The sequence below is a fragment of the Ischnura elegans genome, chromosome 8 (genome assembly GCF_921293095.1).
Source record: "Ischnura elegans chromosome 8, ioIscEleg1.1, whole genome shotgun sequence".
NCBI lineage: Eukaryota > Metazoa > Arthropoda > Insecta > Odonata > Coenagrionidae > Ischnura > Ischnura elegans.
In genome coordinates, this window is record NC_060253.1 from 40,437,629 (window position 1) to 40,452,047 (window position 14,419).

The window sequence follows — 14,419 nt, forward strand, 5'->3', positions numbered from 1 at the left end:
TCTCACCGAGACAGGTCGTTGCTTTGAAAAATCTCCACACAAATAATTCCTCAGCAGCCCAAAAACAAAATGACTCCAAATGAGGTAAGCTATGTTGTTCTGTGAATAAAAGAAGAAGAAATAGGTTTGCGAACCTGAAAAACTCAAAATTCCCATAATTATGCGATGACCTACCCATGCGCCAATTACCCCCGAACACCTTGCGAGAAAAAACTTCTTTGAATGAAGTGCCTACTGTCTTTTTATATGTCGAAGATATTTTAAACTATAAATGCACACATAAAAATGGTTTTCCAAGGCTATTATACACTTGCAATATAGGTACATATATATGGTTTATTGGAAATTCAATACCCAACACTTATGCTACAGGGAACGCATCCCTTTTTTCCCAGTGTTAAAATACAGAGTCTCAAATAACGCAAATTTGATAAACACAAAGACTCGAAGGAATATATCCCTTGCACTAAGCAAGGGATGGGTGTAATAATAAATGAGGAGTAATTCATTAAAACATGGTAATTTGGAAAAAAATTTAATTACTCTGACTTTCACATGATTTCCCATTGTAATAGAACAGTTGAGAGTATTGTCTCTGCACAAATATCATCAATAAACTCAATTAATTTTTAATATATAAAGAGAAATATGAGACAAGTGCATCACAATGACCTTTTTTTCTAACATTGCTTTTGCATTTCCAAAATTACAATGGCAGTGTTCGCTCCTCCCAAATATTACCTTGGTGTCATTTATACCTTTGTCTAGCGTAACACAAAAAATACTCTTTTAAATATCACAGTCAATATTTCCTTGCAAACTTTACATAATCTCAGAGACTGCGCAAAAGCAAGTGCTCTGATATACTTTCACAATACATTCTGGATGATGGAAACACTCCTTGAAAGAATGAACTTATTTACTTGAATGACGATATTTTACCTACGCTCAGTTTCACTTCAGAAAACAAGCAATAAATTCCACACTATCATCAAATGTGAAATGTGGTACAGTTAAGTTAGTTTCACAATGGGGCATATTTAGGAACAGCAGCTACTGCATCAGTACGTACGTAGCTTCGTTAGAAAATGTAATCCAGATCCTGGTGCAATATCAGTTCTTAACATCCAAAATAAAAAAAAATATAGTTTACTACCACAAGAAACCTATTTCTCACCTTCAAGGCTCAGTGTTAACATGTATCCATTGACTATTATCTAAACTCTGTTTTAATCTGTTTTTGTAGATGGTAAATATTACACTTTTTCTTCTGTTCCACATTATTTGCACTCTGCTCTTGTTGTGGTTTACAGAGTAATGCTGAGAATATTTTAACCCACAGGAGTATGAACAAACCTAACCACAGTAGACGTCATAGCCACTAAATGTAGTGTTCCACCTGTTCTTGGATTCCAAGGGCCCACTGAACCTCCCTGCTGCACTATTTTTCCATTTTTTACTTATATTTGAGCCACAACCGATGTACATAACATGCAAATGATCACGGAGCCTGGACTTCTTTTTCAAGCTTGCTTTTGATACCAACCAATCCCTTGATTTTGTGCATAATTCACTTCTGGATTAGGAATGTGGTGACATAGCTTTGGAGGGAGAAGAATGGTGACGGGAAAGAGGGACATATCCTTTTATCACTGCATGTTCACTGATTCGGTATGGCTCAAACCCAGTAAGCCATTGTCTGATGAAGAAGATTTCACGTGAAGATAAGATTTCTAACATAAATCAGCATTTAGCACAAGCAGTCGGGTATAGGTTCATCCTGTATAAAATTTTGACGAAATTGTCTTATTTTCTAATTGATATTTATAATTTTTAAACAAAAAAAACTCTGGGAAACAAATAATGGAGTGGCCACAATAATGCAGAATATTAGGGTTATTAAGCTATGTTCTGAGAAGTATTCAGCAGCAATTCACGATAATTTTGACATGTATGTGTCTCAACTTGCCATAAATGTTGATACCATGCTTTAAGCCTGTATTTATGCCACACAAAATGTTCATATTGATTGTTCTATTACACTTTTCTGCATTTCTTTGTGAATCGTTTTGCATCAATACAAGAAAATGTTCAAGGTGGGTTGTAGTAAGTGACATAAGAGCAGAGAAAATGGAGTGGACAGCAAATCCTCTCTGTTAAAACTCACTATTTGAACCATCAAAGTATGTGCCTGACTATGAAAAAATATGCAATAAATGAAGCGATCTGCCTCTTGTTTCATAACAAGCTGTGTTTGGGAGTGCATCTAATCAATGTTGTCATAGAAATGTAAAACCTGCTCTGAATTTATGCTAAATAATGAGTTAATTTTTCCTATAGTCATAAGAGGAAAATATTGATGTTGAAAATTCATAGAGATAAATTTCATGGGATTTAAATGAAGGCAAGTATCACGCTGAGTACTGCACAAAAACAAAAATAGATGTAGCCAGAAAATTTTGGGGGGTTCATGTGGATCCGAAACATTCCAGGAAAGATGGTCTATGATGCAGCAAGAGCCTAAGTTAGTTCCCTGTTAGGCATTGGTAATAAGCAATCTTCTATCTTCATGGTCACCACTGCAGACTAAAGTTCAGTCACTGTAAGGTTCATGGTAGAACGAAAACTGAAGCTGTTAAACCTTCTTTTATCCTCGTCTTCTTGGCACTCTTCTTTAAGCACTATCACATAATTTAGTTTCTCCTCTTCCATGCAAATCCGCAAGTAACAGCAATAATGAAAGTAGTAAAAATATTAATGGCCACATATGTCCTATAATAAGATGGTATGGATAGGAAAGGCATTATAGCTATACTAGCATGGTTTTCACTAAGATGAAGTTCAGAGAAAATCGGTGGTTTGCATTTTAAAATGCTCAGTATACCAATTAATGTAAAGTGATTTTTTACACAGATGAGCCTTGAAGTAATGATGGAATGGTAACCAAATAAAATTTCCACATTTGGTTGAGTGAGAAATAGGTTGGCATGTCATCAGTTAAAACAATCAATGATTACACCATAGACAAAACTATAATGGCACAAGAGGAGGATAATGTGAGCCATCTATAACATCTTTGTCACAAATAACTGATGTAATCCCTAAAATGTAGCCAGGCCTGATTATTGAGTTGGTTTTGTGGTGCGTTGGCAAAATAGTGTAGGAAGCCTGGTTCTGATGTAAACTGAACATTTGAGTCTCAGAATCCACTTTAAGCAAATGCTACTTTATGCTCACTTGTCGTATTTGTGACTTGAGCACAAAGAGTTCTGTAAAACTACGAGGCATTTTCCCTGTATTTTTACAGATTTGATTGGATGTGAACAGTATGATCATCAGATACTGAATTTACAGCAGAAGGATTTCAAAAAGAAAATTTAAGAAAAGGCGACAGTAATTTTGAAGGGAAAAGAACTTTGCTACAGCATAGCAAGATCAGCAAATACTGGAGTCCAGAATTAGAATAATTAGCAATACTACCTCCAGGAGATCAGCATAGGATTTTATCATGAGAAGTTTATGTCTATCAGAAGTCTTAACATCACAAGAGGCATCACATATCCCCATCAAGTCCAGCATTAAAATCATAACTATCACTCAATTTGCTAAACTGCCAATGGAAATATGGATACAAAATGTATGCACAATTCTTCTTGTGCTAATGTACAGCCTAATTCAAAGTTGTTAAGAGTTTTGACTTGAGAGCTTCCAAGAGACTAAAATTTGCACCATCTACAAATTTCATTTCAGGAGTGTCATATGATATTGTATACCTATTTAACAAATAATCGTTCATTACTCTTGTCACATAGAAACTCTTTTTCATTCTACCTTCATATCCAACAGAAAAATCATTTTTAATTACACAACAACTTCATAAGTATTCACTCAGTCCAACCACTGCCATGGTGTAATCACATAGTTATAATCATTTAATGTAAGCATAATAACAATTTTATACTAAGTGTAATGACTGAATGGATTTAAAATCACAAGAGACCTTTTCTTCAGATGGTCAGCCTTATAGCACCAGAATCCATCATCCACTTTCACACCAATCCATTTACAAAAATAATTGCGCTTTTTGTGCACCACATCACTGCGTAAATCATCGGCACAGTCTTGAGTTGGTGCTAGCGAAATTTTAGTTGTGATGAATGCTATAGCAGACACTTTCACTGCATGCATCAACAGATCACCAACAGATGTGCATTGTCCAAAGTAGTTGGCTGACATGGCACTTGAAGACACAGTCAAAGAAGCTTTACTCCAATTTTTAAAGTCAGAGTTAAGAATGTTAAACAGGAGTTCAACTCCTACCACCTCTGGAATATCCATTGTCCTTTCATTAGATGCTCACAGAGAGTGATAAGAGGTCTCACAAGTTTAGTCCTTGACATCCACTTCACTCTTGAAGAAAACACAAAACCTCATACCGCAATAAAATGTGGTTTTCCAAAAAAATAACAAAGAAGCCAATTCTTCCCTGAAAGCATTGCAATTCCAAAGCCAGCATTGAGCACAGTCTCTCCTACAATAGCTACACTTGAGATCCAGAGAATCACACAGCATGGCTGGATTATCCCAAAACCCAAGGTTCTTGACATGGCTGATGCTTGAAAATGGCCACCGAACAACCACACTCTCAATGACCAAAATCTGAAAAAAATGGAGAAAAAATGAAAATCATTTCAAAGCAGACACAATATGCACACACCGATTGAAAAAATTTTGCCAATATTTTCATGAAATATGCAGTTTTTATTAAGATGTTAACAAACATTCCAATAGGGTGGTTTCCTATTATTTTTTTATTGCCTAAATCGAAAGATTATTACTCCTGGAGTACGTATTTCACGCTTTTATATTTTTAAATGACGATATCTATTTTTCGTGGTTAAATGAAAAGTGAAAATTTTCAAGCGCGCGAAAACGCGACGCTTAAGTATGAATGTCGGGAAGTCTCTCCGCATGACGTATTTCTGGTTCCCCCTCCTGCCCTGCGAGGTGACCTTGAGGCGAGGCTTAGCGCTGATACGACGCAGGCTGCTAGTGGCTAGCCTAGTACCCTGCTGGCTGGTAGCGCTTGGCTTAAATAAGGATTATTAATAACTTATCAAACGAGGAAAACTTTCCAACCTTAGCCAGTTTTAATAAGTGATTGTTAAGACATGTTTCCCTGAGCTCTGCGCCTCATGCATGCAATGGTAACCTCAGACGACGTATAACTCCTATCTTCTCGCATAGAAACTAGGTCCCTGTGACGTCACGTGGAGTGGCATCGCATGGGCGCCAATCTGGCCCTTTTCAAATGAGGATAAAAATGGACCATTGCCATTCGTCTAACCCGGTATTTCTAAAACAAAATAATTTGTATATTATGAATACACTAATGGTGGGTAACGAATCGCAATCAATGCCTTTCGTTTTCTTTGATGAAGGAAACCACCCTATTGTTCATTATGCGAGAGTTCTGCAGTAGAAAAATGATTTGCCTTGACCAGGAACTTTAGTACCTTGTGCGAAGTTGTGGGTAACAGTGGTGCAGCGAGGGGGGATTTTGGGGGATAAAACCCCCCCCCCCCCAGAGCTGAGAGAAATTTTGAAGTACAATCCATTTCACTTAATTGGATTGATATTACTTATAGAAAAGTGAAAATATTGATAAAATATCCCTCAGAAGGCCGCAAAACTCACCATTTTGAATCATTTAAATGAAAATGTTTCAAGGGGAGGGCTCCCACTCCTCCCGCTTACCCTAGCAGGTATTCCACACCCTCAGACACCCCAGTGTTTTGCTCCTAAACCCCCCCCCCCCCCCCTAGCCTTAATTCCTAGCTGCACCCCTGGGTGACTCCATGAAAAAATTCCATTATCAGGCTATTCCGTGGTTACTCATTGCAATAATTCAAATTTTCTGATTTTATAACTACTTCCTCCAACAAAATCTCCGAAGAGGCAGTGAAAGGATCGGCAAAGAAGAAAGGCCGTCCACAAAGAGACACTATAGGCATCACTACATTGCCAAAAAGTAGTACACCCAAAAGAAAAGGAAAATTTTTTAAAATGAAGTCCTGACGATTAAGTTTTTAACGGGGAACATGTTTTACTTTTCTACACCAAGGGTCAGATATAGACATTGCAAATTTTTTTATTCAGATGACTGAGGTACAGACGTCAGAGATTTTCTTGCAAAGAAAAACAAGTATCAACCTCTGTCTTGCCAAATGCTAAGACAATGCCTAAAGCCAAAGCATCTCGAAAGAGTACTCAGTCACTGTTCAAGTTCCAACTCAGTGGGAGGGAAGAGAAAGCAAGTCTACTTGATCTCTAAGCCCAAAATGAGGCAAAAGATTCTTAGTTGTATGAATGTACAGTATGGTTAGTTATTTCAAGTTAGAGCTCTGAGCAACACATGGCAAAATTTGGAACACCTGAAACTAGCCTCTCTAAGTTCAAGGAACCTTGGACTAGCCAGTGGTGTACCTTTCACAGAGTCACCCACAACTGGACATGGATTGAATATATTCCATAGATGAAAAATCATTTCCCCACTCCAGGATCTGAATCCTTCGTTTCCTGCATCCTGTAGTTCAAGTGCTATATCACTTGATGCGATTGGAGGATATCCAGGTTTGAATAGTCATCAAGGCTTGTACTAAGCCATTCAGGAATTTTTCCCTAGCACAACAACCTACGGCACATCTATTGAGGAGACCATAATCCCAGGGGCATCTATCATATAACAATCCATTTTCCAATATAGTTATAGTTCAATGAGGTTTGCCAGTACCGAAAAATGAATTTAACTATCATCATTTTGCAAACAAAATACATATATAGCTATGACTAAATGAAATGCGTCATTTTCCGAAGTGTGCAAATACAGTTGAGGACCTCAAATCCAGTATCCAGAAACCGGGAAAACCAGAAATCTGGAATGTTTGAAAATTCCTCTGTGTAGTGTTTTGACTAGCCACCTCATGGCATCACTCTCCAAGCCTTGTTCTGGAATGAGTAGGTAGCAGGGATGCCGACTCACAAAAAATATTGGGGGGGCCCAAACTGGGGATCTTGCCCCGGGAAATTTTATAAGTACATAGTGAGTTTTAAGTTTTTTAAGCATTTTAGAAGAGTCATATGATCAAAATTAGAACCCTGATAACTTGAATCTTGATATCTGGCCACTCTGAGGAAAAGCGACAAGCCTGACACATTTTTTCCTCACACCCATAACGAATTTTTGAGGGGGCTCGGGCCTCCGCAGGCCCCATGGAGTCAGCGCCACTGGTAGGTAGCGCATGTTCACATGCTGTGAACATAGGTATACTAACAACCTAGGCAGGGACACGTGGGGATCTCAAATATAGAGAACAAGAGCCTGAATGCATTTATAAATTAATTAATCAACAAAATAAAGAAGAATTTGCACAGAAGACCAGAAATCCAGAAACTCTTTGGTTCCAAGCTTTCCGGATTTGAGGTCCTCAATTGTAGTAAAAATAAATGCAGGGTGTAGGCAACCTGCATAACTCCCAAGCATCCCTTAAAGCAAATTTCTATTCAGGAGGGGCCTACATTCAAATTGTAAAAAAATTAACCCGTCAGGGCCCAAAGTTTTTTTTAAATTCACACATATTTCACTTTTAAAAAATATGATACATATGAGCTAAACACAATGAACATAATTCAAGCTGACTGAGTAATACAGGAAACCTTCTACTAAGTATGTGCACCAAAATGTACGATAAAATTCACATATTAAATGCATTGCAGGAGTATTGGCTCAGCACTGCACTGGGTACCATCTGGCACCTGTGGGCGTTGGCGGGTTAAAATTACTCTGCTCTAAAAACAGTGAACACCATTATTAACTTTTTATAAAGGTTAGTACCAATTACAAAATGTTTCATTTAACATATTGATATATATCACAGTAATGATGCATTTTACTCTTTCTCATGTAGTTGACAAACTTAAAAATGGGAAGTGAAAGGGCCTCATATGTGAAATAGCCTAGGGCTTCTTTTCATCTAAATTTCACCAAGGCCATAAGGAAAATGAATTTTACTCTGTGGACTACTTTTTTACGAGGCTATTTCCTCCTTTCAAGGTAGTAGATTATGCAGATACTTACATTTTTCAGAGTCAACTTTCACCTCTTCCCAAGGCGATGAAATCCTCAAGAATAACTGGGTAGCTGGCATTAGGAGGTCACTTTTTCAAACACATGTACCAATCACCATGCAGCTTGGAATACGACAGATTGTTCAAGGAGATGGGATAGTGTCCCAAATGTTGATTGAGGATGCAAGAATTCACTCCAACAAGAAAGCATAATGGCAAACTGCTGAAAACATCGCCACAAGGTCACAGCAGCAGTAACGGTATGTATTCCGGGGTTGCATTCTGGAGCTAGGATGCGCTGTCTTCATTCGTAGGAGGGTGAGGGAGGTTCTCTCTTGACGAGGGACACTGGGACAGTACTGATGATTCCTGAATCAGCTGGCGGAGAATGTATGGCCGGAGACATGGAAAGGGCTGGGTTGGCCACGGCAATAATATTGTTCCCACTTGAAGCTATCACCTAAAAAAAAAAAAAAAAAAAAAATTGAATTTTTGTTTATATTAATACATTCACAGGACCCAATCAAACGATATTAAAAAACAAATTAAAGCATAAAAATAGATGCACTCTTAACAGTGCATATCTACAATAGCCACATTGTCTTATTTCACTAGGGCTCAGCGTGTCCCGAAACGCATGTTCCTGTCTCTTTCAGCTACCATGTGACTGTGTTTTATTCCTTTCATTCTTCTGTCCTTCTCCATTTCTTCTGCTGGCAAGTGGTGAGCTGCAGTGGCGCAGCGAAGGGGGGGTTTGGGGGAAAAACCCCCCCAGAGCTCAGATAAATTTTTGTTTTATCCATTTTACTTAATCGAATTGATATTACTAACAGAATAGTGTAAGGATTAATAAAATATCCCTCAGAAAGCTGTATAACTCACTATTTTGAATTGTTTATCTTAAAATTCCGCAATTTATTGATCTCACACCTACCGCTTATCCTGGTGGGTATTCCATACCCCCACACACCCCGGTATTAGTTGCTCCTAAATCCCCCACAGCCTTAATTCCTAGCTGTGCCCCTGGTGAGCTGCCCCAGTGCCATCCATTGGTTACTCTTTTCGGTTAAAGCAAAGGGGGTTTTCTGAGTACAAACCCCTCCTAAATCATGGTAAATCCAAGCATCCTGATAGTGCAATTGGTAGAGCACCTGACTGGCAACCAGGATGTTCTGAGTTCGTGTCCCAGTCAGGCCAAGACATTTTTACCCTCTGATTTCTGGCTTTTTCCATCTACCACAGCACCACTGTCCTCGTCCTTTTTCTATTTTATGTTCCTATCCCTTTCTTTCCTTACCTGCAAATTTATTTGTTTGCTTGCACCTAAGGCTTCACGTGAATGAATGAAGTAGTGTATCTACGATAAAATATCTACATACAGCACATAGCCAGGGGGGATAAACAGATTTCAGCCCCTTCAGAATTTCATTACTATGCTAATGAATTATATCACTGACTTATTGAAATGTATGCTTTTCTGATCAGTGAAAATTGATAAACTTACAAAATATTAGTATGGGCAACTTTCATAACACCCAAGCTCCCACAAAGCAAATTTATGACTCTGCACCATATATCTTATCTTGGAATATCTAATAAATGACGGCAGCAGGAATAGTAGCGAGAACATCAGTGATTAATGAATTGACTAACTACCATAGTCAACACTTCAGGGAGTCAATACAGGAGGGAGAGCTGTAATGATGCCAGTAAGATAATATAACTGGGGAGAGTGGTAACAGATGTAAAGTGGTGGCAGGAGTAGCAAGAAGAGTGGTCAGTGACATCAAGGCATGGCAATGACAGTGTAAATATGTTAATCTATGTGTAAATACAAGGAGAAGTGTTGAAAGTGAGTCTGAAATCAACAGTCAATTGTGTTTTTTATTTGTTTTTTGTTATGAATATAGTAGTGAGTTCCGATAAAGGAGTCGTAGAGGAATCTTAGCAGAGTTGTCACTATTATGCATGCTTCTGTTATTGATAAGAGGTGTAACAGAGGTATAATAAGGTCTATCGTAATCTAAATGTAAAATTTTTTAATCTATGATGCTGAGTGACGAGATATTATAGTTAAAAAATAAACTAAGACCTAAAGAGCCTATATGATACACGGGAACTAACATTTGGTAGTGGGCATAAGCAGAATACATAAAGGTTATTTTCAATTGTACATAAGGACAGTAGGGAATAAGGTCTGCAAAGAAAGGGAAAAGGTACATAAGCATTACGGGACATCCATCAATTACGTAAGGCATTCAGGGGGTAGGGGTCAAGCTGATTCTCACCTAATCTCATGTGAGAGAGAGGGGTGGTCCTGTTAAGTATCACTTAATTTTTTTCCACGAGAAAAGAAAAGAAAATGAAAGTGTAAAATTGCAATATTAGTAATCCTAAATCCTAGTATTAACTAAAATTTAATAAAATAATTAAACAAATTGTTTTTTCTTTAACAAATCCAGTGCAATGAACAGTGGTGTAGCCAGGAATTTCGTTCGTGGGGGGTCCAAAATCAGTTTTTTGAAAAACACAGAACTAAGAGGAGGGTTTTAAACTAATTGTAATGCTTTTCATAATTGAAAAAACTTCATTTGTTGAAAAAATATTTTATAAATTCATGATTTGTCAATATTTGTTATCTTTCATGGAGAAAAATAATTGTATTTTTATATTTCGGGTGCAGAAGTCCAGACCCCCCTGGCTACGCCACTGACAATGAAGCATAAATCAACGTGTTTTCACTGAAAATATGCATTTTGAACAATCTCATGTGAGATTAGAGGGAGGGGGTCAAGCCAAATCTCATGATGTATCACTGAGAGGGGAGGATGAGGTCCAAAAATTATTGCTACAAAAAGCCATCTCTTTCAGAGAGTGGCTGAGAATGTGACAAGAACGAAACCAAACCTTGTTCTCGTGGAAGAATGAGTCCTGAGTTGGAGACACTCCACCTGGGTCCACTCCACCATCTCGTCCTCTTCCAGCAACCATTTCCCTCACAACCCTCAAGCCTTCGTCTATAAGCGTCTCACGCACCATCTGTTGCACCTCAGGACGAAGAAAAGGAAATTATAGAGAGACCATGTTACAAAGGTTCACTTACTCGAATTTGCTCACAATGAAAAGCAGGCACTTAACAATATTATTCAGATAAACTGGTGTCGGTTATATGCTACCCACTTCATTGCATTAAAAAATTCTGAGAGATAAAATGAGAGATATTTTACAAAGCTGCTCTATTCTAGAGTTAATTAGCTCTAAATCCTTATAATATTTCATTGATACATACACAATTTTACACGTGAGAGTAGCTATCTTCAGCCATTTCATCAATGATCCATAATTTCATACCACTAATTGAGAAGAAGGCAAAATGTATTGATTGAATTAAAAAATTCTCAATGAAATAGCTTATGATATTGCACTGATATGCTTTTAATATGATTGAAAAATTCTTTAGTGATAATATACTACAGTAAACACTCAAATACATCAATCTGTGAATTAATACTAGATTTAAAACACCATAATAACTACAGTGAAGTTTTCTCAGGTTTCACACCGGGTCAAGTCCTCCATTTCTCCTTCCAACGTTTCGATTGGACAACTCGCCCATCTCGAGAACCTGACCTGGTGTGAAACCCAAGAAAACTTCACTGCAATTGTTCGCCGGGAAAAAAAACAATAATTTTACCATAACAACTACTTAAATACATCAATCCATTCATATTTTGAATAAATTCTAGACTGTAATTATAAAAATAAAGTAACTTAGGTGAAATGGATATGTGCATAACCAAGGAGTCCATTCATTTTTATAAAGAGGGATTTATATCAATTTTTTTTACCAAGAAAGTGGTCAGAATCACTTGTGAGGGAGCGGTTTTGGACTTGTTCACTCACGGTTAACCCTTTCGTCCCAACGACGTCAAACCTTCTTGAGCTCCAGCGAGACAGCACGGCCCACTGGGGTTAGTCCCCACCACCCAAAGCATTTGTGATGGGGGTGCCAACATCGAAAGACGCTCCAAGATTTTTCTGCGTGCAACATTTAGGTCAAAAAGCAGAGCAGGACCACCACAAGGCATGTACATTTAAGGCATCTGGGTAGCAGCACAAGGGTTTGGGTCGACATGCAGTGTAAACACATAGGTGAGGGAAGGGGAGCTGAGACGAAAATAGCATGGGAAAACATGGGCGTACCCAGCGAGGGACAGGAGGGGGCAGCTGTCCCCCCCTAGAAGCAAAAATCGCAAATGTCTTAAAAGGAAAATAATATTTTTTTAAGCAAATAATTTTAAAAACTAATAAAGAACTGTTACAGTTTCCTTAAAATGTTGGTTTCATTCACCTTTTCCATGCTTAAATCTTACCTACAACTTAAACAACCATGGCTTGCCCCCCCCCAGTTTTGATCCTGGGTACGCCCTTGTGGGAAAAGGCAGTTGAGTAGTATGAGGTAAGTAAGTACACTTACTGTTTTTTCTCATTACAAAAGGGCACTGATTGCTGTAAAACTTTGTGGGGGACGGGCTTCAGGGAGGTCTGGGGGGTATAGAATACCTCCCAGCAGGAGGTGGGCCCACAAATAAAAATAATAAATCCACGAAATGTTGACTTTAAAAAATTTTCCACCCAATTTTATATCCCATCAGGAGGAAAAACAATATAAGGTTAAATTTTTTGGGCAAATGATAAGCAATCCAATTTGCATAGTTAAATTGTGCTAATTAATGATAAACATTATTAAATTCTCAGGGGATATTTCATACATATCATATGGGAGAGGGCTAGAGAGATTTTAAACTAATAATCCATTGAACGATTAATCGAACAACTGCAATCATGACTTTATTGTTTATTATTATTGCTTATTATCTGCTCGTGGAGTGGGGTATAAAGTTGAAGGTATGATGCTATTCATGGTAGAAATTTTATTTGACAGGAAGTTTTTCTGTAGGACATAATTAAAGTGTATCGGATGATATTCCTGATAATTGACTTCAATGGAATATGTACCTCTAAATTACGTATTTTAAGTGCAGCAAATAAAATTAATAGCTAATGGGTGCATTTGTCTTCTAAATTTTGCATCATTTTTCAAGAAAATCAACCCAATTCTTAAAAAGTGAATACATAGGACATTAAAACTTATGAATATATACCTATTCACAAAAGGCTGAACAACAGTCAAGGTACTTGACGTATTATTTCACATAGCTAAATACAAACTACTTCACATGAAAATTGTATCAAATATGGAATATAAGGTAAATGCTGAAATGAATTTTGCTTGGGTCCTGAAAAAATTGATAAGAGTGAATGAAAATTTGGAAATACAAAACTAAACATTTGAAAAGCAGGGAAGCACATGCAAAACACTTGATAGAATTTTTCCATCTTTATACTAAGAGGAAACATGCTTCAGCCCAAAAGTAATGATACAGTGACTTGATGCTATGCTTTCTATTTTAAAGCTCATGAGGGCAAAATATGCCATCAATGCATTCCCAAATTGCCTTTACATAACAATTAAAGTTACAAGCCATTCAGTTTTTGTAAGAAAACTTCGCCGAAAGAATATTTGTGTATATGAAACCACTCTAAGAGCCAATATCTGAACTCAAAAACATATCTCTTAAGGAATGCATTTATTCATTAGTTGCCTTTGTTGGAAAGCAACTTTTCAAATCATAGCTCCTTCATAGAAACCATAGCATAAGTTTCACAATTATGAAAACACCAAAAAGCAGCGACAGATTAGAGATTAAAATTCGTTTTGGCACAGTTATTTCCACAAATTTACTTAAATAGATACATTATTGAGGCTAATTTGATAAAGGTAAGGGTATAAAAAATTCAATTTCAACGCAAAAAGTAGCTCTCCAGGAAAAAATTTTGTACACTTGAAATAAATTAAAAATTAATTCGAATAAAATTTAATTTTATTTAACAGTAGCGTCATTCTATGCATTTAATTTTTAAATGGATACAAATAAGCACATTGAAAGGATTAGGCAAAATTTAACAGATTGACATTCACATGCCAAAATTGCATATCTGAAATGAAACGGAGATCACTTCACCAAACATCAGCAATAACGTATTTTGTGACGGAATTACACCTAACTAGTGATTAATTTGTAATACTAAAACACACTAAGTATATTTTTCTTGTGAGCAAAAAGCTTAGTACTCAGTCCCATGGTTTGGAAAAGTTAATTCAGTAATGATAATTATATTATTTTCTCTTCAGGGTTTCTAGAATTTATATAGAATAACTAAAGGTGTC

At 37.1% G+C, this 14,419-nt stretch overlaps 1 protein-coding gene across 3 annotated transcripts in view; it reads right to left on the reverse strand.

Moving 5' to 3' along the window:
* Positions 1–519: 519 nt before the first annotated feature.
* LOC124163282 (NGFI-A-binding protein homolog) overlaps positions 520–14,419 on the reverse strand; it is a 156,637-nt gene continuing 142,737 nt past the window's right edge. For 2 of the 3 annotated variants that reach the window (XM_046540080.1, XM_046540078.1), the window contains 3 exons: positions 11,035–11,166; positions 8,138–8,587; positions 520–4,659 (listed from right to left, as the gene is read on the reverse strand). In XM_046540080.1, the coding sequence (XP_046396036.1) occupies positions 8,432–8,587; positions 11,035–11,166 (288 nt within the window). In that variant the 3' untranslated portion in view covers positions 520–4,659; positions 8,138–8,431. Of the gene's footprint in view, positions 4,660–8,137; positions 8,588–11,034; positions 11,176–14,419 lie in introns of all 3 variants that reach the window. The other variant, XM_046540079.1, reaches the window with a different exon arrangement.